General features: G+C 40.2%; 1 protein-coding gene across 11 annotated transcripts in view; it reads right to left on the bottom strand.

Annotated features, from left to right (window-relative positions):
* Window positions 1-23765, bottom strand: part of PTPRM (protein tyrosine phosphatase receptor type M) — an 835753-nt gene that overhangs the window by 306025 nt on the left and 505963 nt on the right. For all 11 annotated transcript variants that reach the window (XM_050767360.1, XM_050767362.1, XM_050767361.1 and 8 more), the window contains 2 exons: window positions 16909-17110; window positions 13925-14027 (listed from right to left, as the gene is read on the bottom strand). In XM_050767360.1, coding sequence (XP_050623317.1) covers window positions 13925-14027; window positions 16909-17110 — 305 coding nt within the window. The remainder of the gene's footprint in view (window positions 1-13924; window positions 14028-16908; window positions 17111-23765) is intronic.

The raw sequence follows: 23765 nt of genomic DNA, 5'->3' as shown, positions 1-23765 counted from the left end.
CATTTTTCTGACAGCATGCACTTACTTCATGTCTCTGTGCTGCATTTTGGTAATTCTTTCAACATTTCAAACCTTTTCATTATTATTACAACTGTTCTGTGGTCAGTGATCTTTGATGTTACTCTTGTAATTGTTTTGGGGCGCTATGAACTGTGTCCATATAAGACAGCCATCTCTCCCTGGGCATCCCCACTCCCTAAGACACACAACATTGAAATTAGAACAAATAATAACCATACAACGGCCTCTAAGTGTTCAGGTGAAAGGAAGAGTTGCAAGTCTCTCATTTTAAATTAAAAGCTGGCATTACTAAGCGTAGTGAGGAAGGCATGTCACAAGCTAAGACAGTTAGAAAGCTGGGCCTCTTGCACCAAACAGCCAAGTTGTGAGTGCAAAGGAAAAGTTCCTGAAGGAAATTAAAAGTGCTACTCCGGTGAACACATGAATGATAGGAAAGTGAAACGGCCTTATTGCTGATACGGAGAAAGTGTTAGTGGCCTGGATAGAGTATCAAACTAACTTGAGTGGTCTGGATAGAAGATCAAACCAGCCATGATAGTCCCTTAAACCAAGCCTAGTGCAGAGCAAGACCCTAACTTTCTTCAATTCTATGAAGGCTGAGGGAGGTGAGGAAGCTGCAGAAGAAATGTCTGAAGCTAGCAGAGGTTGGTTCATGAGGTTTAAGAAAAGTAGCCATCTTCATAACATAAAAGTACAAAGTGAAGCAGCAAGTGCTGATGTAGAAGCTGCAGCACGTTATCCAGAAGATCTAGCTAAAGTCATTGATGAAGGTGACTACACTAAACCACAGATTTTCAGTGTAGATGAAACGGCCTTCTATTGGAAGCAGGTGCCATCTAGGGCTTTCATAGCTGAAGAGGAGAAGTCAGTATCTGGCTTCAAAGGGCAGGTTGACTCTTGTGTTATGGGCTCATGCTGCTAGCAAGTTTAAGCGAAAGCCAGTGCTCATTTACCATCCTAGGGCCCTTAAGAATCATGCTAAATCTACTCTGTCTGTGCTCTTGAAATGGAACAACAAAGCCTGGATGACACCACATCTGTTTACAGTATGGTTTACCCACTATTTTAAGCCCACTGTTGAGACCTACTTCTCAGAAAAAAAGATTATTTTCTAAATATTACTGCTCATTTGACAATGCACTTGATCACCCATGAGCCCTGATGGAGATGCACATGGGATGAATGCTGGTTTCATACCTGCTAAGGCAACATACATTTTGTCGCCCATGGGTCAAGGAGTCATTTTAACTTTCCTGTCTTATTAAACACAGAATAGATTTTGTGATTTTTGCCACCCATGGGTCAAGGAGTCATTTTAACTTTCTTGTCTTATGATACACAGAATAGATTTTGTGATGCTATAACTGCCATATTTAAGTATTCCTCTAATGGGTCTGGTCAAAGTCAATGGAAAGGAGTCACTATTCTAGATGCCATTAAGAACACTTGTGATTTATGGGAGGAAGTCAAAGTATTAATATTAACAGGAGCTTGGAAGAAGTTGACTCTAACCCTCAAGGGTGACTTTGAGGGGTTCAACATTTCAGTGGAGGAAGTCACCGCAGATGTGGTGGAAAGAATAACTAGAATTAGAAGTGGCGCCTGAGGATGTGACTGAGTCGCTGCAATTTCATGATCACACTTGAATGGATGAGAAGTTGCTTCCTACGGGTAAGCAAAGAAAGTGGTTTCTTATGATGAAATCTACTTGTGATGAAGATGCTGTGACCACTGTTGAAATGACAACAAATGATTTAGAATATTATATTAACATAGTTGATAATGCAGTGACAACGTTTGAGAGGACTGACTCCAATTTTGAAAGAAATTCTACCATGGGTTAAATGCTATACCATAGCATCCCATGCTATAGAGAAATCTTTTGCGAAAGGCTAAGTCTATTGATGTGGCAAATTTCTTTGTCTTATTTTAGGAAATTGCCGCAGTCACCCAAACCTTCAGCAGCTACCACCCTGATTAGTCAGCAACCATCCACATTGAGGAAAGACCCTCCACCAGCAAAAAGATTATGCCTCATTGAAGGTTCAGATGATCATCCGTACTTTTAGCAATAATGTATTTTTTAATTAAGGTAGACACATTTTTTAAGACATAATGCTATTGCTCACTTAACAGACTACAGTATAACATAAACAAAACTTTTCTGTGCACTAGGAAACAAAAAATGCTTTGTTGTGATATTCACTTTATTGCAGTGATCTGGAACTAAGCCTGCAATAACTCCAAGATATGCCTGTACTAGAAAAGACAATAAAGAAAGGATATTAATTTGCAGAGTAGTCTATGTCTGCAAAGGTAGGTGTAACCATCTTGGTTCTGAAGAGTCAGCAGGAAAGATGTCTTCTGATCAAGCAACGTGGGGGACAAGAGAATGAGCACAGCTCCCAGGAGGAGGCAAGGTCCTGACAGCTCACATGCCCTGTAGCTCTGAGCACAAGATTAAGTGTTACATGGAGAGCTCATAGCTTTGGGGTTAGAGTAGACAAGTCTGTTAACCTCCCTGAACCTCAGTTCTTTCAACTGTAAAGGGGAAACGCTGGCATCTAGCGAGGAAGCCTGCTCTGCATCATGAGAAATGATTTCATTTGGGATCAAGCATGGGCTTGGCACATCACAGCTCCTCGATCCAAGTAACATAGATTATTCACTTTCTATTGCTGTAATTATTATTCCTTTATCACAAGCTGCTCAGAAGAACATAACTGAGGCTCAGGAATATAACACCAAGACCCAGAAAATTTCCCAAGACATAGGCGGAACAACAGGGGCTACCACGTTATCTATAAGTTGTTTCTATCACTACAGAAATCAACAATAAGAAAAAGTTTCCTGTACTGAACAGATAACATCTGTGTTTGATGCTGTCCTGACTGCTTTGCTTACAGGTCACTAATTCTCCCAGCTGTCCTTTGAGGTAGATATTATTATTACTTTTGAGTTGGACATTAAATCTTGGCAAATGAGAATTTAAACCCAGAAGCATCAAGCTCCATGCTGTGGTTGCATTTTTTCGGTTCTTACCAACATTGCCTTTTACTCCCTGGAATGAGTTGTTACCTATAAATAGTCCTACCAATAATGCCTTCTCTTATTGCTGGGATGTTATGATGGAACAAGAGATCTAAAACATTGATGATTTTACCAAATGAATGCACAATATTAATACTAAACACGCATTTCTTACAATTTCTATAAAAGTATTGCCAAATACGGGTGACTGTTAAAACATAGTTTCTATGTAGGTGACAACCATAGCATATCGGCATAAGTATAGTACTAAAAGCAGAGTGCAATGGGGATAAAGACGGAATAGCAATGTAGTCAACATTTTTAAAGCAAATCATGATATTATAGCTTTATTCTCTTTGAGCAATTTGGTTTGTGAAGAATTTTCACTGATCATAATCCTTCTGACCAGGCTGCGAGACAGGCAAGCAGCATATTTACTGGCAACTTTACAAATGAAACAGACTTAGAGAATTTAGAGGGTGACATGGTTGGGTATTTGTCCCTGCCCAAATCTCATATTGAATATAATTTCCAGTTGGGAATTGGAGGTGGGGTCTGGTGAGAGGTGTTTGGATCATGGGAGCGCATCCTTCATGAGTGGCTTAGGCCATCTCCTTGGGGATAATTGATATCTCAATCTGAGTTCGCATGAGATCTGGTCTCTTAAAAATGTGTGGCATCTGGCTGGGAGTAGTGGCTCATATCTGTAATCTCAGCACTTTGGGAGGCCAAGGTGGGCAGCTCATTTGAGGTCAGGAGTTCGCAACCAGCTTGGTGAACATGGCAAAACCCCGTCTCTACTCAAAATACAAAATTAGCCAGGCATGGTGGTAGGCGCCTGTAATCCCAGCTACTCAGGAGGCTGAGGCAGAAGAAGAATTGCTTGAACTGGGGAGGCAGAGGTTGCAGTGAGCTGAGATTGTGTCACTGCCCTCCAGCCTGGGTGACAGAGTGAGACTCCATCTCCACACACACACAATTAAAAAAAAAAAAAAAAGGTGCGGCATCTCCCTCCTCACTCTCTGTCTTGCCCTGCTTTCGCCATGTGACATGCCTTCTTCCTCTTTGTCCTCCGCCATGGTTGTAAGTGCTGGCATAGATTTACAGGTGGAAGATTGGAGGCTTCTGAGGCCTCCCCAGCAGCCAAGCAGATGCCAGCACCATGCTTCCTGTAAAGCCTGCAGAATGCTGAGCCCATTAAACCTCTTTTCTTTACAAATTACCCAGTCTCAGGTATCTTTACAGCAATGCAAGAAGAGCCTCACACATAGGGTGACTTCAGGTCACACAATTAGTAAACGACCCAGCCGAGATCCAAACCCAAGTCTTCTTGTGTCTGTGCCAAGGGTTCTTTTAATTTGTGATACTACCTTTCTAAACTATTAAGTTGTATGAATTGTTTACATCAGAGAGATTAGATGTCACTTATTCTACCAAATGAAACTTCAGTCATTCGGCGAGAACTGGGAGGTGGAACCCCTGAGCACAGCCTGCTCCAATCAAAAGCCTCTGTGTTTGTCAAGAGACGGTTTTGACGCATCCATCCACGGTAATCTGTTAACTTTCCATCCAGAAGCCACATGGGACCGTTTACTTCCCAATGTCCCGGTCCCAGTGGTTGGTCTAATATGCAAACCCCGTCATATTTTTTGTCTCAGTAAAAATTCTTCTACAGTTTAAAAGAATGAGAAACAAATAATAAAAACAAAACAAACCAATACTCATGGAAGGCTGTGCTTGGCACAGAACCAGGATTGGAAATACAGAGGTAAAATCACAGAGAACAGGACTGGCCCTGAAGGAGCTGGTAGGTGGCCAGGACAAGCAGTCACCAGCCAGTGCAGTGAATCTAGGGCTGAGCTCTCTGGGAGAGCTGCAGGACACAGACGGGCAGGGGGCCAGGGCGGGCTCTCCAAGGAGGTGACATCTGGGCCATAGCTAGGAGGGGAGTGGAAATAAGTGAGAGAGAGAGAGAGAGAGAGAGAGAGAGAGAGAGAGAGAGAGACTGTGGAGAGAGTGTGTGTGTGTGTGTGTGTGTGCAGGCAGGACAGCGGAGGGAAGAAAAAAGAGAGACGATTCCATGAAAGAAACATCAATCGCAAAATAAACAAACCCACAAAATGGCATGGAACCACCCAGGATATTCTCAGGCGTATATTTACAGGTGGAAGGCAGGCGGCCCCAGGAAGTGAGTAGAAGCCAGAGGCTTCCCCATCAGAGGAAGTCTGGATTTATGCTGAGGGCAATAGGGAGACACTGATGGGTTATTAACCTGGGAGGAAAGACCCTGCAGCCACAGGGTGGAACGGGGATTGGAGATCTGAGAAAGACAAATATGAACTAAAACAGTGATTGTGGGGATGGAAGGTAAAACGAACAGGAGGCGGGGCGGGGGGGGGGGGGGGGGGGGGGGCGGTGGCAGTGGTGTCACTACTGACCCCAAGAGGTGAGAAGGCAAGTTTCTCCAGGAGTCAGTAAAAGCCTGCAAATTGGAGTGACCTTCCTGATGGAATCTGAATTTATAGCAATGGCTTATTTGAAGCAATCTTTCTTAATTACCCTTCTTACTAAAAAAAAAAAAAAAAGAAAAAAAGAAAAAGGAGAAAACCAGATTGCCTCAAAGGTTATTGTTCTTTTATAGTTCTGCATTCTATGGAAGGTTCACGATATTTAACTTTTATTTAGGGATGAAAATAGAATTTAAAACTCCACATGTTCCTGATATGTCCCACTAGTTAAACGAAGGTCTAGGGTCTTCTTATCTATAAATGTTTCAGGTGATAATTACTCCTGCTGGCAAGAAAAAGAAGAGGTTCATTCAATAAACATCTATTGCACTCTTAATTAGGTTAGAGGTATTGCGTGATATTCAAAAACTAAATTATTAAAATCATTTTGTGATCAAACGATTTTGCATTTCTGATTACATTTACATGTTTTACGTAACGTTTAGCCTAGGAAAATGCTCACTCTCAACATTAAATATGGTCATGAGTCACTTATGATGGGGATATATTCTGAGAAGTGCCTCATTAGGCCATTCCATCTTTGTGCAAACATCATAAGGTGTACTTACAAAAACCTAGATGGTACAGCCTACGACACCCCTAGGCTTGAGCCTATTGCTCCTACGCTACACAGCTATACGGTATGTGACTGTACTGAATACCGTAGGCAACTGTAAAACAGTGGGAAGTATCTGTAAACCTAAAGCTAAATGTAGAAAAGGTGCAATGAAAAGACAGTATTATAATCTTTCAGGACCACTGCAGTATATGCAGTCTGTTGAATGAAATGTCCTTATGCTGCGCACAACTGCACGTAAATCTAATTAATGCTCCTGAGTGATGGTCAAACCTTGTGTGTTTTCAATTTTATTGATAGGATGACCACTGCTTAGGTCTCTTTAACTTCTCTTATCTTAGGCTTTTCTACCTATTGCTAACCTACTTGGTGAACCTACCTACCTACTTCCTCCTCAGGTTTCAGTTTAATCAACACATTCTCAGTAAGACACTCCTGATTCTCCTGTTGAGATTTCATCCTTCTGTCATATACTCTTAGAGTACCCTGGACTTTTCTAGACAGCTTTTATCATAACCCTAGCACAATGACGTGAAGATAATAAGTGTTCAGTAGATATCTGGTGAATGAACAAAGAATAAATGAATAGTAGCCAAGTGTCAATCCTAATATTTCCTACAACACTTTTCAATGCTATGAAGGGCCAGGATTTTAACCAGGTACAAATCACTGGACAGAGCTCTTACTACTTCTCATTGAGCAGAAAATACATTGATACAGGACAGGAAAACACTTAGCAGGTAAAAGTAGAGATGGGACGGAACTGGGCCATACATACAAGTCAAAACGGACAGATTATATGGGACAAAACACCAAGAACACTCCCTAATCTTTCTACTGTCTGATTGAAGAGCTGAATATTAATTAAGTTGCAACCAAATACAGGTAAGCCTCACAAGTGTAATATAACATACTTAACAAAATAGTTATTGAGGAAATAGAAGGCATATTAGCACTTTTGTGTACCCTGGTGTTCTTATAATAAAGAGTTACATTGTGTATACTTGTAAGTGCTGGTTGATAAAATGATCTGCTGAAGAGAATGATGTAAAACATAATTCCTTCTATATCTGTGCCCTTATCCTTCTCCCCACCACCAAACTAGGATGAAGCAGAAGTGTAACATGAGGAATGTGGTCAGGGCCTCTGAGTTGCAGCTCAGTTCTAAAAGTCTAAGGCTCTAAGAAGCATACTGGGTTAGTGGTCACACATGACTTTATCAGCCTCTTAGAACTTGCAACCTTTCTTCACATTTCACATATATGAAAGTGAGGCATCTATAGTCAAATCAGTTAATCTTTGTCAAAATTTCCAAGATTCTCTTCCAGAAAGGCTATCGGCCTTAGCCTGGAACACGTCTAGAAGTTCATCCCTTAAACTCCCTAAATCAATAACTGTGATTAAGAAGACCCAGGGGTTCCCGAGAGCAAATGGCAGAGCAGCTTTACAATTCGTAAAGTAATATATTGTCCAGTGCAACCATTTGCAATCTTTCGGTGCTCTGAGTTTATAATTGAAACTGTTTCTAATTTATTCCACTATTTTTTTTTTTTTTTTTTTTTGAGACGGAGTCTCGCTCTGTCGCCCAGGCTGGAGTGCAGTGGCCAGATTTCAGCTCACTGCAAGCTCTGCCTCCCGGGTTCACGCCATTCTCCTGCCTCAGCCTCCCGAGTAGCTGGGACTACAGGCGCCCACCACCTCGCCCGGCTAGTTTTTTTTTTTTGTATTTTTTAGTAGAGACGGGGTTTCACCGGGTTAGCCAGGATGGTCTCGATCTCCTGACCTCGTGATCCACCCGTCTCGGCCTCCCAAAGTGCTGGGATTACAGGCTTGAGCCACCGCGCCCGGCCTATTCCACTATTAACATTTAAGGATGGTCTATCTAGATGAGGGAAAAGAAACAGCATGTAACTTTCTCTATGGTCAATGGAAAAAGAGGTAGACTTTAATGTCTCCCTCCTTCCTGCTGAATGGCTTCTGTGCAGCTGGTCAGTAAGAGGGGAACGCACAACACAGCCTGGCCTTCGCCGCCAGGAGTGTGCAAGGTGTGGCCTCCAATGTGAAGGACACTCAAGAGCTTTCATGGAGTCTGTAGTTCCAACTCAAATATTTGCCTTTTCAGAGACAGCATGGGTTCTTTTGGGGATAACAAAGTAGTATGATGAAAAACTTAGGTCTTCCCCAGCCCTAGCTAAGAATGAGCTACAGTCGCCCACTAAGTGTGCTGCTGGCATGCCTTCTGAAGCTGAGAGAAGCATTTCACACTCTAACTTTTAGTAACCAGAGGTGCTACCCACATCCATTGAGCAGGCATCATGGTCACACCCCAACATGTACAGTCATCATCACAAAATTGATGGACGCAGGCTCACGGCAAAGGGGTTACGGTGCAATATAAGGAAGGTAGGAGAAGCAACAAAAGAAAGATCCAGAAGGTTCTTCCAAACAAGAGACACTAAGACAATTTTTTACTGCTTATGAAAATTGGGGTTGAAAAATATTTATATAATTAGTGATTTCCAATGAATTATTGGAAAGTCATTGCTAGGCTAGTTTTTCAATTTCAAGTGTTCTAGTATTCACTGTAACAATACCCTGGACAGTATTTTTATCAACAATATATTCTTTTTCTCCTTCTAAAAAGGACTAGGTGTTTTTGATTTCTCTAAATCCTTTTTCTAATGAAAATCAGCACCAGGCATTTGTGAAACCCCCTTCCTCCATGCCCTCAGGGTTAGCTCTATCTTAACCGGGCCCAGCACATCCTCCAGCATTTATGCCGCTCCTATTTGTTAGTTCTGCGGTGCCATGCCCTCTAACCCATCCTCCATTACTGCTGTGTCTCTTCCTTACATTTTTTCCCTGACCTGAATCCTGTAAATAGCTACTCATTGGTATGGGGTGCAAGGTCATCCAATTCATCCTCTTATCTCCCTTGCTTCTTCTCCCATCTCACCCCTCTCTGATTGTAACACACTTCTCATTCTCAGATCAGGCTAAACTACTCAGTCCTCCCTGTCCTCATGGAGCCAACCTGTCTCTCTCATTTTTCATTCCTTGCCAGCCACATACCTAACCTCCCTGACAACATATTCCACATCACACAGATGCTCTGAACAACAGCCATCTGTCAAGATTCAGCTACTCGGCCCCAAGGTTACCTCCTCTCTGAAGTCTTAGCTGGCTCTTCCCTGTACTGACCACTCCTTGGTCAGGCCACTGGATCCCATCCTCATCCCTACTTACTACAGGACACTAGATTCCATGTAGCTCTCTTTCCCATCTACATTGCCAGCCCTTGGAGAAGAGAGTCCATAGCAGCTTCCTCCATATCCCCAATGCTCAAAGGCTCCTTGTGTGGAGAAGAGAATGGGATGTCTAGGAAGGTAGTGTTAATGGACTGAACATCTTTCCTTGAACTTACAGACAGTGAGATAAACAAAAGGGTTGCTGCTGCTTGAGAAAAAGAAAACATGCTTTATGCTTCATAACCTTGAACTACTAAACCGTAACCATTTGTATGCCAACAACCATAATTTATGAGAAACTTTTTAAAACAAAAATGCCTGATTATATCCTGTCTTTCTTAAAAACATTTTTTTGGTAGAGGTGGGTCTATGTTGGACCTCTCTATGTTGTCCAGGCTGATCTTGAACTCCTGGGCTCAAGCAATCCTCCAGCCTCAGCCTCCTGAGTACAGGTACACACAACCATGCCTAGGTTGGGACTACAGGCTTATAACCATGCTCAGCTATGTTTTTTGTCTGTTTTTGTTTTTTAATTTTCTTTTTTGTAAAGACAGGGTCTTGCTACATTGCCCAGGCTGGTCTCAAACTCCTGGCTTCAAGTGATCCTCCCATCTTTGCCTCCCAAAGTGCTGGGATGGTCTTTCGTTAATAATAATCATCACTCTCTGGTTTCAGTTCCACATTTGAGGTGCTCTGCATTTGAAATTGAACACTGCTGTGCTTTTACGAAGGGTCATGTCAGTATTGGTGAATATGCTCCTTGAATTTGCCAGGGGCACTGTGCATCCTGTCTCTAACACTCACTCTGAAGGCTGAGGCAGGGGGATCGCTTCAGCCTCGGAAGGTCAAGACTGCAGTGAGCTACAATTGCACCACTGTACTCTAGTCTGGGCAACAGAGTGAGACCCTGTCTCAAGAAAAGAATAAATAAACAAAAGAAAGAAAATAAAACTTTTCCGTATCTTATTAATGAAAAAACTTTGAATCCATGAACAGACATTAAAATTCTCTCCTAGGTGCTAGTTTACTGGCTGGAATGATGGAATTTGTGTTCTTCTGGGCCATCCCAGGATTTAAATAATTTTATGTGACAGAGCTGATGTGCTGATCAATAAAAAGACAACAATCATTTACATTGAGAGTTTAATGCAATTTCAAGAATCTACATGAACCAAGCTGAGTGTTTGTAGGGAAATCAATACACGACCACCTTACTTAGTGAAGTGCATAAACGAAGTTCAACTGAATTTTCAACATCAATGAATATGGATTAAAGAAAAAAATCAAATCAATTGAAAAAAATGGGTTTTGGAAATCACACAATGACAGTATTTTTGAATATACAATACTGTGCAAAATCCAGGAAAGCAAACAGATGTTCGCTTCCATTTCCCTCCTCCTTCTAGTATTTATCTTATCATTTGGGAAAAGCTTTCTTGTATTGCAGTTTGATTACATGTGCATTTTGCAGATTTCCAGATGTGTTCAAATGTTTTAATTTACATTATGGCTTTATATTTAGGTCCATATGATTCCCTAATCAGAGTTCTTATTTGTCTAAACATTACATGAAATTGAGAATTTTAATATGCCCTATTTAGTTAGAGGGTACTATACACATTTCTTCCCCAACCTAGTCCTTCTCGCTATATTGGTCTTCCATCTATTCTACAGATAATCAGTCCAATTATGTTGTCCGATATAATGAATCTCTCGAAGACAACATTCACTTTTCTGCAAAAAAAAAAAAAAAAAAAAAAAAAGGCACACACACACACACACACACACACACACACATATTTGACAGGCGAGGTTGAAATAATTTCCTCTCTCAAATTTGCGCCAACACAATTTACCCATTTAAGATAGGCATCCTTCCAATAAAGATGATGTCTATAGCAGGTTTCCCTATAACGCTTACTGAATGATGTCCCATAAGGATTGATCATGATTCTAAGATTACAGATGTGAATAATAAACATGGATATATTTATTAATTTCAAGATGCTAACAGGGGAAGAAGGTATTAGGGACTGGAGGCAAAGTGCTTCTGGCAAATTCAAGGAGCATATTCACCAACACTGATATGACCCTTCTTAAAAGCACAGCAGTGCTGAACTTGTAAACCAGGATGTTATGACAACTAGAAAAGAGGGTGAGGCAACACAAAGTGATGAAATGATGTAAGGTCTGCAGAGAAAGTTATGTATTTTGGACTCTGACAAGAATTTGGATATGTATTTTTATAGACATAAGAATAGGAAGCCCGAGGACACCAAGAACTACTAGTAAGGTCCCAAAGTCTCCGAAAAACAACTAGACATGTGTAAAAATAAGCAACAATAAAATAATGTCTTAGTGAGGCATATGCTAGAAAAAAGAACAGTAGTTTGGAGTGTGCCCAGCACCTTGTAAAGACCAGGGAAGAGGGCTGGGAAAGCGATGCAGGCAGATCGCCCAAAGAGCAATTATTTTAAAACTTAAGTCTTGGCTAGGCATGGTGGCTCATGCCAGTAATCCCAGCACTTTGGGAGGCCAAGATGGGTGGATCACCTAGGGTCAGGAGTTCAAGACTAGCCTGGCCAACATGATGAAACCCTGTCTCTACTAAAAATACAAAAATTAGCCGGGCACGGTAGCACACGCCTGTAATCCCAGCTACTTGGGAGGCTGAGACAGAAGAAATCGCTTGAACCTGGGAGGCAGAGGCTGCAGTGAGCTGAGATCAGGCTACTGCATTCTAGCCTGAGCGACAGAGTGAGACTCCATCTCAAAAACAAACCAATCAACACAACTTGGACAGAGCTATACAAAGATGCAAATGAAAGTCCAACAGAAAGCGTTTGAAAGTAAGATACAAGTACAAAAAATGTGCAAAAGGTATCCATATAAGAACAAAGTACCATGGAATAACGGGCTGTTTTTGAAAAATGATTAAGCTTTCAGCTTCCTTCGGTTTGGAGGCATCGAAGCTGAGTGAATTCTAACTATTCACATGATCATGATGCTTTTTGCAGTAAAACATCGAGTCCTTTCCCAATGACTCTTTATTGCTGAGTCTGAGCAACTCGTAAGTGGATCAGAAACAAATGATGCTCCCAAGGCCATGGTCAGAGCATACATTTTCATTTAATAAATTTCAGCTTTTAAAGTCAACAAAGACTGACCCACGGCCATGGGTACACTTGAGTCTTGGATAGCATCTAATGTATGCCTTGGGTCCATCGGATTAGTGCAACCTCTCAGTGCCACCCACAGGCATCAACCCAGAGGGCCTGGGCAATGTCAAGCACATCACTTGAAATGTAGCACTTAACACAATCTCCAATTTGGAATAGAGCTTTTATATATTTCATAGTATTCTCACAAACTGCATCTATGAACAGCAAGCATAAAACTTTACATGAGCTACTGTGTTGCATTCTTCTACAGTATAAACTAAAAATTCTTTTAAAAATTTTGGAGATTTTTGAAATAAAAATTTCTGTGACTCTTCCCTAATCTGACTTCACTAAAAACTAATACTATTCTGGTTTTATTTATGACTTTATGAACCGAGACCTCCAAATATATTTTACTGAATAGAAGGAAATCTAACTGATTGCCTTATGATACTGCAGTGAAAACATGATCAAATATAGCCAGGTGTAAAAAGATTAATGAAATCAAATTCTACAAAAGGAACATGAAAATAAACCCTAAAATGCCTTGTCAATGTAAATGTTTCTTCCAAGTACTCTATTCAAAGTAACAGATGACTCTGAAGGGAATCTATTCTGATAATACAAAGGTAAAACATTTAAATCCCTCTGAATCAAGTAGAAATTTCACCTGTGTAGATTAATGAGCTTATGACAAGTTGATACTCCAGAGTTATTCAGGTATTCTTTTGCTCTGTCTTGGAAATAATAAATTTATTTTACTCAGTCACTGTAAAAGTTACATTTTATAATTGCTTAGCTATATAAATCATCATGGGATAAGATGCGGGCCTAGATGTTGGTAATTAACTCAAATCTGTTCAAATAAAGACTTCACAATGTTCTTTCCAATCATCTGTTTTTTTTTTTTTTTTAAAAAAACAACAACTATACATCCCATATTCTATTGAGAAATTAGCTAATTTACTAAAAATTAAATGACATAAAACCCAAAGTAAACACACAAATGAAAAAATTTAAACATCCATTCAAAGAAGAGAGCTGAGAACAAAAATGCTATCTGCCCTTGTGTAACCAAATTGCATCAGGCAGTCACCTTTTAATTTAAAACTACCTCCTCAACAGACTAGTGCTTGGTGCCTTATCTTCAAAAGAACAACCCACTCGCATCAGCATAAAACCCTTTAAACAATACTTGACCACCTCACGTCAAAGCCCTTTCATTTTCCTCAGTCATTACTTTTAATTAGAACTAATAAAGATATGGATTTACATGCTGGCTGAGATTTGCAGCAAATCCGTAGAAAACACGTTGGAGGAATTAATCAACTTGATTTAGTTTTCTTCTCTCTAGAGCTGGCCCACCCCTCTGTTCCATACCTGACAGGTGCTCCTCTGCTGTGGGCAGGTTTCAGCATGACTGTCACGGTATTGTCAGTTTGATTCAGAGGTGTCTCAAGTTCATAAGCTGGCATAGAGGGCGCTGGGGGAAAAGGCATAGGATGGAAGACTCATTATTTCTGGTTGATCTTCTCAGTTTAGTTTCCACTTCCTTTTACAAAGAGCATTAAGAACACAGTGCATTTACTTTACATTGGAGCTATCAACGACCATGAGCAAGCTTTGCATATATTCCCTACACAGAATCACAGGCACAGCTGCTAAAAGCAGCCCATAGTGCCCTCTGTGATCTTGAGTTGAAGTTGGGAGATGGTATGAGGGGGTTTGTGAGGTGTGAGTAATATTCCGTTTCTTGATTTGGATTCTGGCTAAATTAGCATAGTCGGCTTGTGAAAAATCACCAAGCTGTACACTTACAATTGGTACACTTTTCTGTACATATGAGTTCTCAAATGTTTATGTTAAAGGCATATTTAAGAAATAATCATTGGACTTTACAGTTATTCCATCTAAGCCAAGGTTTTTCATGTACCAGAGACCCATTGGGGATTTAAAGAGGACAGTGGGAGTCAGAGAGATTTGCTGGAATTAATTAGTGACTATCTGTGGGCTCTCAGAAAAGCATGACAGTGGAAAACACATAGGAACAGAAGTGAGAAAGGCTTGGGTTTGACTTTTTGCTGTGTTTTGTTTTAACCAGCATAAGAGCTTTTATATATCTCAAAATGGGGAAACTACCCTGTATGTTTATAATCATAATTCAAAGAGAGAACAGAGAGACAGGCAAATATAATCCTACAAATGTTAGTTCTCCTCCAGATATAAATCCTATTTCCAAGGCCAGTTCCCGGCATCTTCCTTCTCTAGACTGTTAAGTCTTATTATGATAGCAACAGAGCTCTTCAGTAATTATGGACAAGACAAATCGTTACACAGAGCTGTGATGTGGGAGGGCATACCATATTTTCACAGCCCACAGGTAGAGACTCCTGATGAGAAAGCTAGAGGTCATTTCTAGCAAATACAGTTTTTAAAATTGTCTTACATATACAAAAAGATTGTTTTATCACGATATGGGTTACTTCTGAGTTCCATTTCTTGAATCATGTCAGCATTAAAATTTATTTCAATTCTCTTAAAAATTAACTCAAATTCATAACATAGAATTACATTTTGTATACAAGAGTGGTTCCCTCTCATAGGTCCATGAAAATTTGAACCTGTAAACTGTAACTGTTTTAAAACTATAAAAATCAAATACTTATTCTTGATGAGCCGTATAGGCTAATGAAAATGTCAGGTTTCTTGATTTTCAATAAAATTGTTTGAACTTGGCATGCTGAAAGTGGTCAAAACCATTGATTACAAGCTGCCATGACTGTAAGTTTCCTGAGGTCTCCTCAGCCATGCTGAACCGTGAGTAAATCAAACCTCTTTCCTTTATAAGTTACTCAGTCTCGGGTATGCCTTTATTAGCAGTGTGAGAACGGACTAATACAACCATATTGATAAGAATTCTTATCTAATAAAAACAGAAAAAGTGAATTATTTTATTCAAAAAATACACTCTTTATGACAATAATCTTCGTAGAGTAACTTACATGGGAAAAATTTCTTAAAACATGCTTCGAGGTATATATATTGGCACTTATTTCATCTTTAAATCCCCATGATAAATTCATACACTAGATAATATTATCTTAATTTGTATGTAGGGGTAAATTTATTTGATTAAAATCAGAGAGGAAGTGCCTGGCAAAATCATAACTGGAACCTAGATTTTTTAATTCCAAGTCCAGTGGTTTTTCTTCTACCAACCCATTTTCTTCAACCTGTGTCAGTTTTCAAATCTCTAATTATTCTAACTTCCCAAAGACTTATTTTCTCTTTCCCAATTCTCCATACTGTTTCTATAACCTAATTCTATACACAGAGTATCAAGTGTATTAAATTTCAAGTCGTTTGTGCTCATAAAATCTTATATAATGAAAAATTATCCCTTAAGTTATAACTGCTTAAAAAGAAAATTCTAAACCCTCCCTCAAAACCTAGCCAAACACTTACAATACTCTAGTTGTGAACATTCCTTTCCTTCAACTCCAAACAATAACTTTTATTAATACAAAACAAGGAAAGAGAGACAAAAGATGTAAAGGTCAGGCTAAATATTATTGAACTAACCATGGCTGATAACAAGAGTTAGCTCGTTTCCCTACTTCCACCCCACCTGATTCACTCCAAACAAAACAGTTAAAGCCAAAACTCAACACTTCCACACTCATACCCAAAGGGGAAAAAAAAGGAAAAAAAAATTCATGCAATTTTTTTTTATTGCTGTTGTATATCCCATACCAGATGGCAGCTTAATTTCCTCTAGTCTGAAGTACAAAGACATTTTCTGCACAGTTGAACATGCCTAGAAATATTTCTCAAATTAGGTCTTTTGTTAGATGACATAATTAAGTCTCTAAAAGCAAAAAGCTGGAGGTCCTCAGTGCCTGGTACCATCATGTATTTGCCTCTCTCTTCAGGACAGAATCTATTTATGGTAGAGGTCCCAAGGAGGCTGTTCCTTCGGAAGCAGACTCTATATGACTGTCTTTCTGCTGAGCTCCTGATGTTTCATGGTTCATTACAGAGATTTTTCCAACATCACTGCTCTGACAACTTTGGATTGAGAAGGGGATGAGAGTGTCTCAACAGAACCTTCTGCCTCATGCCCAAGTCCTCCAAGGCGCCCTGCTAAAACAATAGTCACTTCCTAACACATGAGATCTCAAGCTCCCAAATGAGAAATATTTGTAGTACCTCATTTAATGCCATGAGTCTGAGCTTCAGGCATTCATTGGTATTCCTTTGGATACAATGTTAGTGTGGGCCAGCTTGGCATACTTGACAATGGGAAAGAAAAAGGACAAAAATGTTACTTCTGATAAAAGACACAACTCACGAATGTAGAGTACCTGATATTTTCGTGGTGAACTGGTTTGTTGCTGGAGGCCCAAAACCCTTAGCTGTGCTAGCCCGGATGGTAAAGGAGTATGTGGTCCCCGGATACAGTCCAAAAAACAGAAAATGGGTTTCGTTTCCCAGCTTTGAAACTCTTCCACTCTGATTGGATAAATCTATTTCTGGGTCAAAGGAACTGACTGCTTTGTAGGTGATCTGCAAAAGAATGAGAAAGTGATAAAATATTTGGAGCAGATGGACTCAGATTGCATCTTTATCCAATAAACCCTTCTGATGTATGCACTGTCAGACACTTCATGATAAGCTCCTACTCAGACTCTTGAAATCCTGAATCCAGTGAAGGGATGAAGGAACTCCGCCAAAGCTGTTGAGTTATTACTTTTATAGACAGGGGAACTTAAGCCAGTAGATTAGAACATACAGGATGAGCGCAGGGTTAAGCTAATGCTTTGAAGTTGTTTGCTTACAAAATGTCATTTTGTAAAACTACATTACGATTGGTTTCGAACAAAATAAGAAAATATACAACTAGCTCAAACAGATAAGATACTGACAAGGATAAGGCCTCATCTTTAATCTAGTGGCCATAATTTGATTTAGGATTATTATCTATTGGGAACAAGGGCACTGAAGTGTTTTCATCAATGCAGGCAAGGACATCTGCTCCAATGGCTGGAATCCTAGACAGATTCTGGTCACTCCTGATGCTACACATAGAGTGATCATTATGGGCCATATTCATTTCTTTCCTTTAGAGCAATGTCTTCCAACAGAACTTTCTGAAATGATGGAAATGCAGCCACTAGCCACATCTGGCTACTGAGCATTTGAAATGTGGTCAGTGACACTGAGGAATTGAAAATTTTAGTTAAAATTTGAATTTAAATTGCCATGTGTGATTAGTAGCTGCCATATGAGACAACGCAGTTCTAGAAGTTTTCATGATATTAGCTACATAACAGATATTCAAAGTATGTTGGATAAGTCCGAAGTGTTTGAAAATAAATATAACATAGGTGCCTTTAAATCTTGCTCTTTCAAATGATATTTTAAAGAATTTCACTGTGAGTAGTTCATCATCTACTCAAGAACATGCACTTTAGTGGTGATTACTAACTTCTACTGGTTGTAATGACATAATTTTAAAATGTGGCATATTCTAAAGTTTTAAATTGCAAAACTGAGCACTTTTCTTGCTTTTAAATAGGTAAACTTACTTGTAATTTATGTGCATGAACACTAAAACTGTTATTATACGAAGTGATAATTGACATTCTTTTTTCTTATATTTATACCATGTCATTACAATTAAGAAGATCTCTCTGAAAGAATATTTAGATTGAATCAACTAAGCTTTAGCAAGAAAACTGTTTGCTGTATATATTAATCACTGCAGTGCATGACACTATTGGAGTCATGCACAGTATCTGTTATTAACCCTCTAACAAACTTCCTCGACAAGGTTAGGGAGGTCAAGAAGAGATAAGGCCAAATCTGCCCCCAGTAGCTAAGTGAGGGATGTCAGCGACGTATCTGCTGTGTGATTACTTGGTCCTCCACTTGGACACCTCCAGGGAACAAGGCAGTTTGGAGGAGACGGATCTAAACCTCTATCATGGCTGCGTAATTGCTTCCCAATGTTTCCCACTAATTCACCCGTACATTTAAAACATATTCATTGAGCCCCTCTCATGTGTCAAGCACTGTCTTTTGAGCTGGGGTCTTGCATGGTGCCTCAGGAATCGTACCTTCCCTGAAGGAGGTATCAGTCTGGTAGGGGAAGGGGAGAAGCGATCCAACAATTACGACAGAGTATAATTAAAATGAGGACTGACGCTGCCTACTGAGGCTAGCTTAGTGTTCTCGTTCATTTTATTGCCTGTCTATAAACCTTAATGAAACATAAATGCATATGAGAGAAAGCCCAAACTCCTTAGTTTTGTGTTTCAGACCTGCTCCCACCTTCTCCAAACCTACTTCTGAATCTGTGATACTACACAATTATATTCCCTTCTGTTCTGGTCACAGGATAAAGACTGCCCTGCAAACACTAATGGGGCTTTTCTGACATTGCTTCTGCCCGTAAACTTTCACTTGCCTGGAACATGAGACAGTTAGCTCTGTTTCCATGTTCTCTACCTACTCAGATTCATTTACTCTATTCAAACATTGATTGAACACTGACGCTCTGCAAGCACCATGGCCAGCAGGTAAACACACACCCTGTTTCAGATAACGGAGAATCTGGACAGGGTGGGATGGAGCCGGGGAGACATACAGTAAGTAAATGAATACTTTCAAAACATCAAGTTCCATGGAAGAAACGAACAAGGTGCTAAAATAAGGAGAATTGTCGGGCGAGAGAGGTTATTACACAGCCACTTAGAGTGGCTGGGGAAGGGCCCACTGAGATGTCAGTTAAGCTGAAGAGACTTGAACTTAGGGAAGGAGTCAGTCATGCTGAGAGTTTGGGAAAGAACAGCACGAACTAAGGCAGTGAAGCAGGAGTGAGTGGGCACAGTATATGAACAGAAAGGAGGTCGTTGGGGTTCCTTGGGGGCTGGAGAAGCAGGCAGGACCATACTGTACAGTGCTTTGCGTCCTAAGATAAGAAGTTTGGACACATACAACAGGAAGCCCTTGAACATGTTTAGGCATGAAAATAAAATGATCTAATTTCCCTTTAAAGAGTTCACTTTGACTGTGGGTGGAAGGTTGATTTCACTGGGGGGTCACAGTTGAGGTAGTGGGGAAGGCACTAGGAAGTGCAGCAGAGTCCGGGGCCTAGAGCTATAGCACGAGAGAGAGAATACAGGCGCTTGGAATAAGGTGGGGCTGGTACAGGCAGCAAGAGATGAAAAGAACTGGCATCTTTTAGAGACAAAATGGACAGAACTCAGTGAAGGACTGGATATAAGAAAAAGAGGGTGGAATAAAGGATAGGTTCCATGTTTTGGGCTTGATCAGAAGAAAGAATGGAACATGTCGGGAGAAATTTACAGACACAGGTGGACATGTTAAGTTGGAAATGCCCACGGCAGTCAGGTGGACACACATGTCTGACATGAAGCTGAGATTCGAGAGGACTGGGCTGGAGTAAAGACTGGGGGTGATGAGCATTGAGACGATATTCAATTCTGGAATGGAGACGGTCACTAGCGAAGGAAGTTTAGAAAAAAAAGAAGGGAGCCTGGCACCACACCCTAATGAATGTAGGTATTTGATACAGGATAGAGGAGGAGAAGCCAACAGAAGAGTCAGAAATGCAGGAAGAGAGCAAAAGGAGAGAAAGTTGTCACAGAAACCAAATGAAAAACAGCAGAGAGAGAAAGGGAGAGAGGGAGTGAGGGCGACAGGGAGGGAAGGAGGGAGGGAGGGTTGGTTTCCAGAGATGAGACTGGGACAAAAAAAGTACCCGTCCATGCCCAGTCCAGAGTTCCCATTCTGTGTATCTGTAAAGCCTTCCTAAACCTGGCCTAACAATCCCTAGATCCACTGAATGCCTGTGTTGTGACTGTTCATACAATTCACCGGGCAATGAATCGTGGAGTACTGTGAAATCTCTTCTTTGATCTTCAATCATGATTTAAATCCGCCAGAGGAATTGGAACATTTCATGTAATTGTATCTTCCTTCTGAGGAGTGGCTGATGTCTTATTCTTTTCCCGATCCCATTGTGATCAGTAAATATTTGGCACTCAGTATCTATGTTCCTACAACTCTTCCTGGGGAGAGCAGGTGTGTGCATACGCTCATGTAAACACTCAGACAAGTGGGATCTTTGCTCCACCCACAAAGACTATCAAGCCAATGCTTTACTAAGGGACTTGCTTGCTGTTCCAGCAGGGCCGATGGGCTTGGACTTGCCGAAAGCCTTGTGGTTGCAAAATAACACTGAGGTTCTTAGCTGGCTTCCAGTCATAACCCTTTGACAATTTGGTAAAAATTAGACACCTTCTCTTATCTACCTCTAAAAAACACATGTATACACTAATTCACACACTCCTAAAAATTACAGATCCTCTCCCTCACCCCTAACAAACAAATATGTTGGGCATGTACACGTCCGCAAAATGTCACAAAGGTGATGGGTTTCCCCATCTCAGACCCATCCACAGAGCCCTGGAGTCTGAATATCAGAATGAGGAAAGCTCCTCGGCAGCAGGGGCACTCTAACTCTGCAACCCCACTGCTTGCCAGAGAGCGGATGGCAGACATTCGCCCACCTCAGCAGCTGCTCTAAACGGCACCAAAATATACCCCCATGCTCAAACTCAAATGTCCACGTGGCTTCAGCATTTACCTCTTCACTTGTTCATTCAATACACGGTTATTAAGTGCCTGTTAAGTACTTCAGTACAGCAGGAAGCTACAAGAAGGAAGTCTGGAAGCTACTTGTACTCTGTCCCTGGCTGAAGGTCCAGGAAACTCTAATGAAGCCTCTGTAAATAATGCTACCGCTGCAGTGTTGGATGTAAGTAATTTTATGGGATGTGCCAGGTCAAAAGCAAACTGAGATCTCAGCATCATGTGTGAGGGTTAGATTTGGGTGAGATGGAGTAAACTGTTGCTTCTATTGGATGATTTCTGATTTGCAGGTAAGTGCCTGAAATCTTCCAAAATTGTCTTCCCCTTCTGTACTTAAAGCCTCAAATTCTAAACTGAGAGATTAATGGGAAACCAAAATAGAATAACATGCAATCTTTGACTTGCATGTTATAGGAGAGGGGAATCAAAATCTCCTAGTGTGAGTTGATGGTAATTTCAGCCAGCATAAAACACCATCCTCTAATGGAGGTTTAAGCAATTATTCTGAGAAAACAAAGGAATGAATAATTAAATCTGATTTCAGGGGAGCAAAGGACCTAGGATACTTCAAGGAAGAGTACAGTACTTGAATAAAATACTGAAAGATAAGCAGAGCTGCTATAGGATGAGAGTGATGGGATGGCACAGGCGGAATGAATCTAAGCAAAAGCAGGGTGTGCGATGGCTCAGAAGGCTCTTGGAGAAAAAACAATTTCATATACATGGCTCATTGAGTTCCAGAAGAAAAACAGTGGGAGATGGCGTTATAAATATAGATTTGGGTTAGATCACAGAAGCCCTTGAGTATTGAAAACAAACTTCTTAACATGGCCCCTAAATTCTCATTCCCTCTACATAACCACCTATCTCAGCTGATGGTGACTAACAGTCCACTTATCCAGGCTCAGGATACTAACGTGTCTTCAACTCTAGACTCCTGAATGTCCTAATCAACTGGCAAATCTAGACCATTCTACTTGATTAAAGTGCCCAACCAAAACTGCACTTGATACTCTAGTCACACACTCACGTATTGAGTCCCTAAGTTTAGAACTCATTTCATTCTTTTTACAGTTGGTTGCTGATGGGGCAGTTACTTCAATAGAAAAGGAACAGTACCTTTTCTACTTCTGTCTTTTTCCAATATCTTAGACATACTACAGCTTTTAAAAAATCCATGTATTAGTCTCATGACCAGGTGTCTGGTATTTACTCACTAGAGATACATGAAGTTAGTAGGGTACAATGAAAATACTTGGACAAATATCCTTATACATTGGGGAGTATTACTAATAAACTTCTAGAAATAGGTTTGACATGTTATGTTTAAATTTTGATAGATTCTCCCTAATTGCCTACCAAAAAAAGACTGCAAAATGTATGTTCCCATCAATAGACTATGCATGTACACATTTCTCCACATCACTGATTAACACTTGATATTATAGAAATCTAAACTTCTGTAGCACTTGTAATATTCCATTTCTTAATCATTATGAAGGTTGGGTAGGTACTTTACCATATGCTTACATGCTGGGTGAATTTTTTTTTGAAGTGTCTTTGTCCATTTTCTTTCCTAATACAGTATTTGTTTTTTTTCTTATTACTACATAGAGCTCTCTGTATATTACAGCCACCAGCCTGTTGACTGCTGTAAGTGCTGAAAATAATCTCTCCGAGTCTTCTCTTTGCAGTCAGACCTCCTTCATGGTATCTTTCATCATTCAGAAGTTTAAAATTTTATATAACCAAATCTGTCGATCTTCATTTTTAATGACTGCTGCATTTTATATCAAGCTTAGAAAAATACATAATAAAAATGTCTTCCTACCTTTTTCTTCGAGGGTTCTTCTAAACATTTGTGTTTAGATCATGAACCTGGTATTTATTTTTGTATGGTGTGAGGTGGGAGTCTCATATGGCATTTTATTCTTGTAATAAAATGCTGGATTTCATAACATTTATTAAATTGCATCCATTTTATATTCATTAATGAATTTGCACTACAGTTTCTACCTTGTAAAATTTTAGAAGGACATGTATCTAGCTGTTAATACTAGTTACATTTGAAAAGTAAAATTGGGAAGCAAGGATGTTTTATTTCGAAAACTTCTGCACTTAAAAGTATTCTTTCAGAGGGCAGTATTAAATTGACAACTTGACAAAATAAGAGATTTTGACAGCTATTGAATAACGGGGTAATGATCAGACCCAGGTTGTAGGAAGATGACTGATAAAATTAAATGACTGAGGTGGAGGGGTAAGGTATGAGAAGGACTTGAGTCAGAATGAAGACAAGGAGGTCAGAGAGGCAAGGCTAGTGCTGGAAGGCTGAGAATGGAGTTAGAGGAGTGTAAAGGAGAAGGCAAGGAAGAAAACCAGAAGAATGAAGTAAGGCTGTGAACTGCCGTAACTCCTGGAAAAAACAATGCTGTCAGCCGTTTTTTTATCATTAATGCTTTTGTGTATCTTTCATAATAAGCAAAGAGAGAACTGAGAATAACCTAAAGCTACAGCATATCCATTTCCAACACTGATATGG

The sequence above is a fragment of the Macaca thibetana genome, chromosome 18, assembly GCF_024542745.1.
Source record: "Macaca thibetana thibetana isolate TM-01 chromosome 18, ASM2454274v1, whole genome shotgun sequence".
NCBI classification, from domain to species: domain Eukaryota; kingdom Metazoa; phylum Chordata; class Mammalia; order Primates; family Cercopithecidae; genus Macaca; species Macaca thibetana.
The sequence above is the reverse complement of the archived record's forward strand: the minus strand, read 5'-3'. Positions and strand labels throughout refer to the sequence as shown.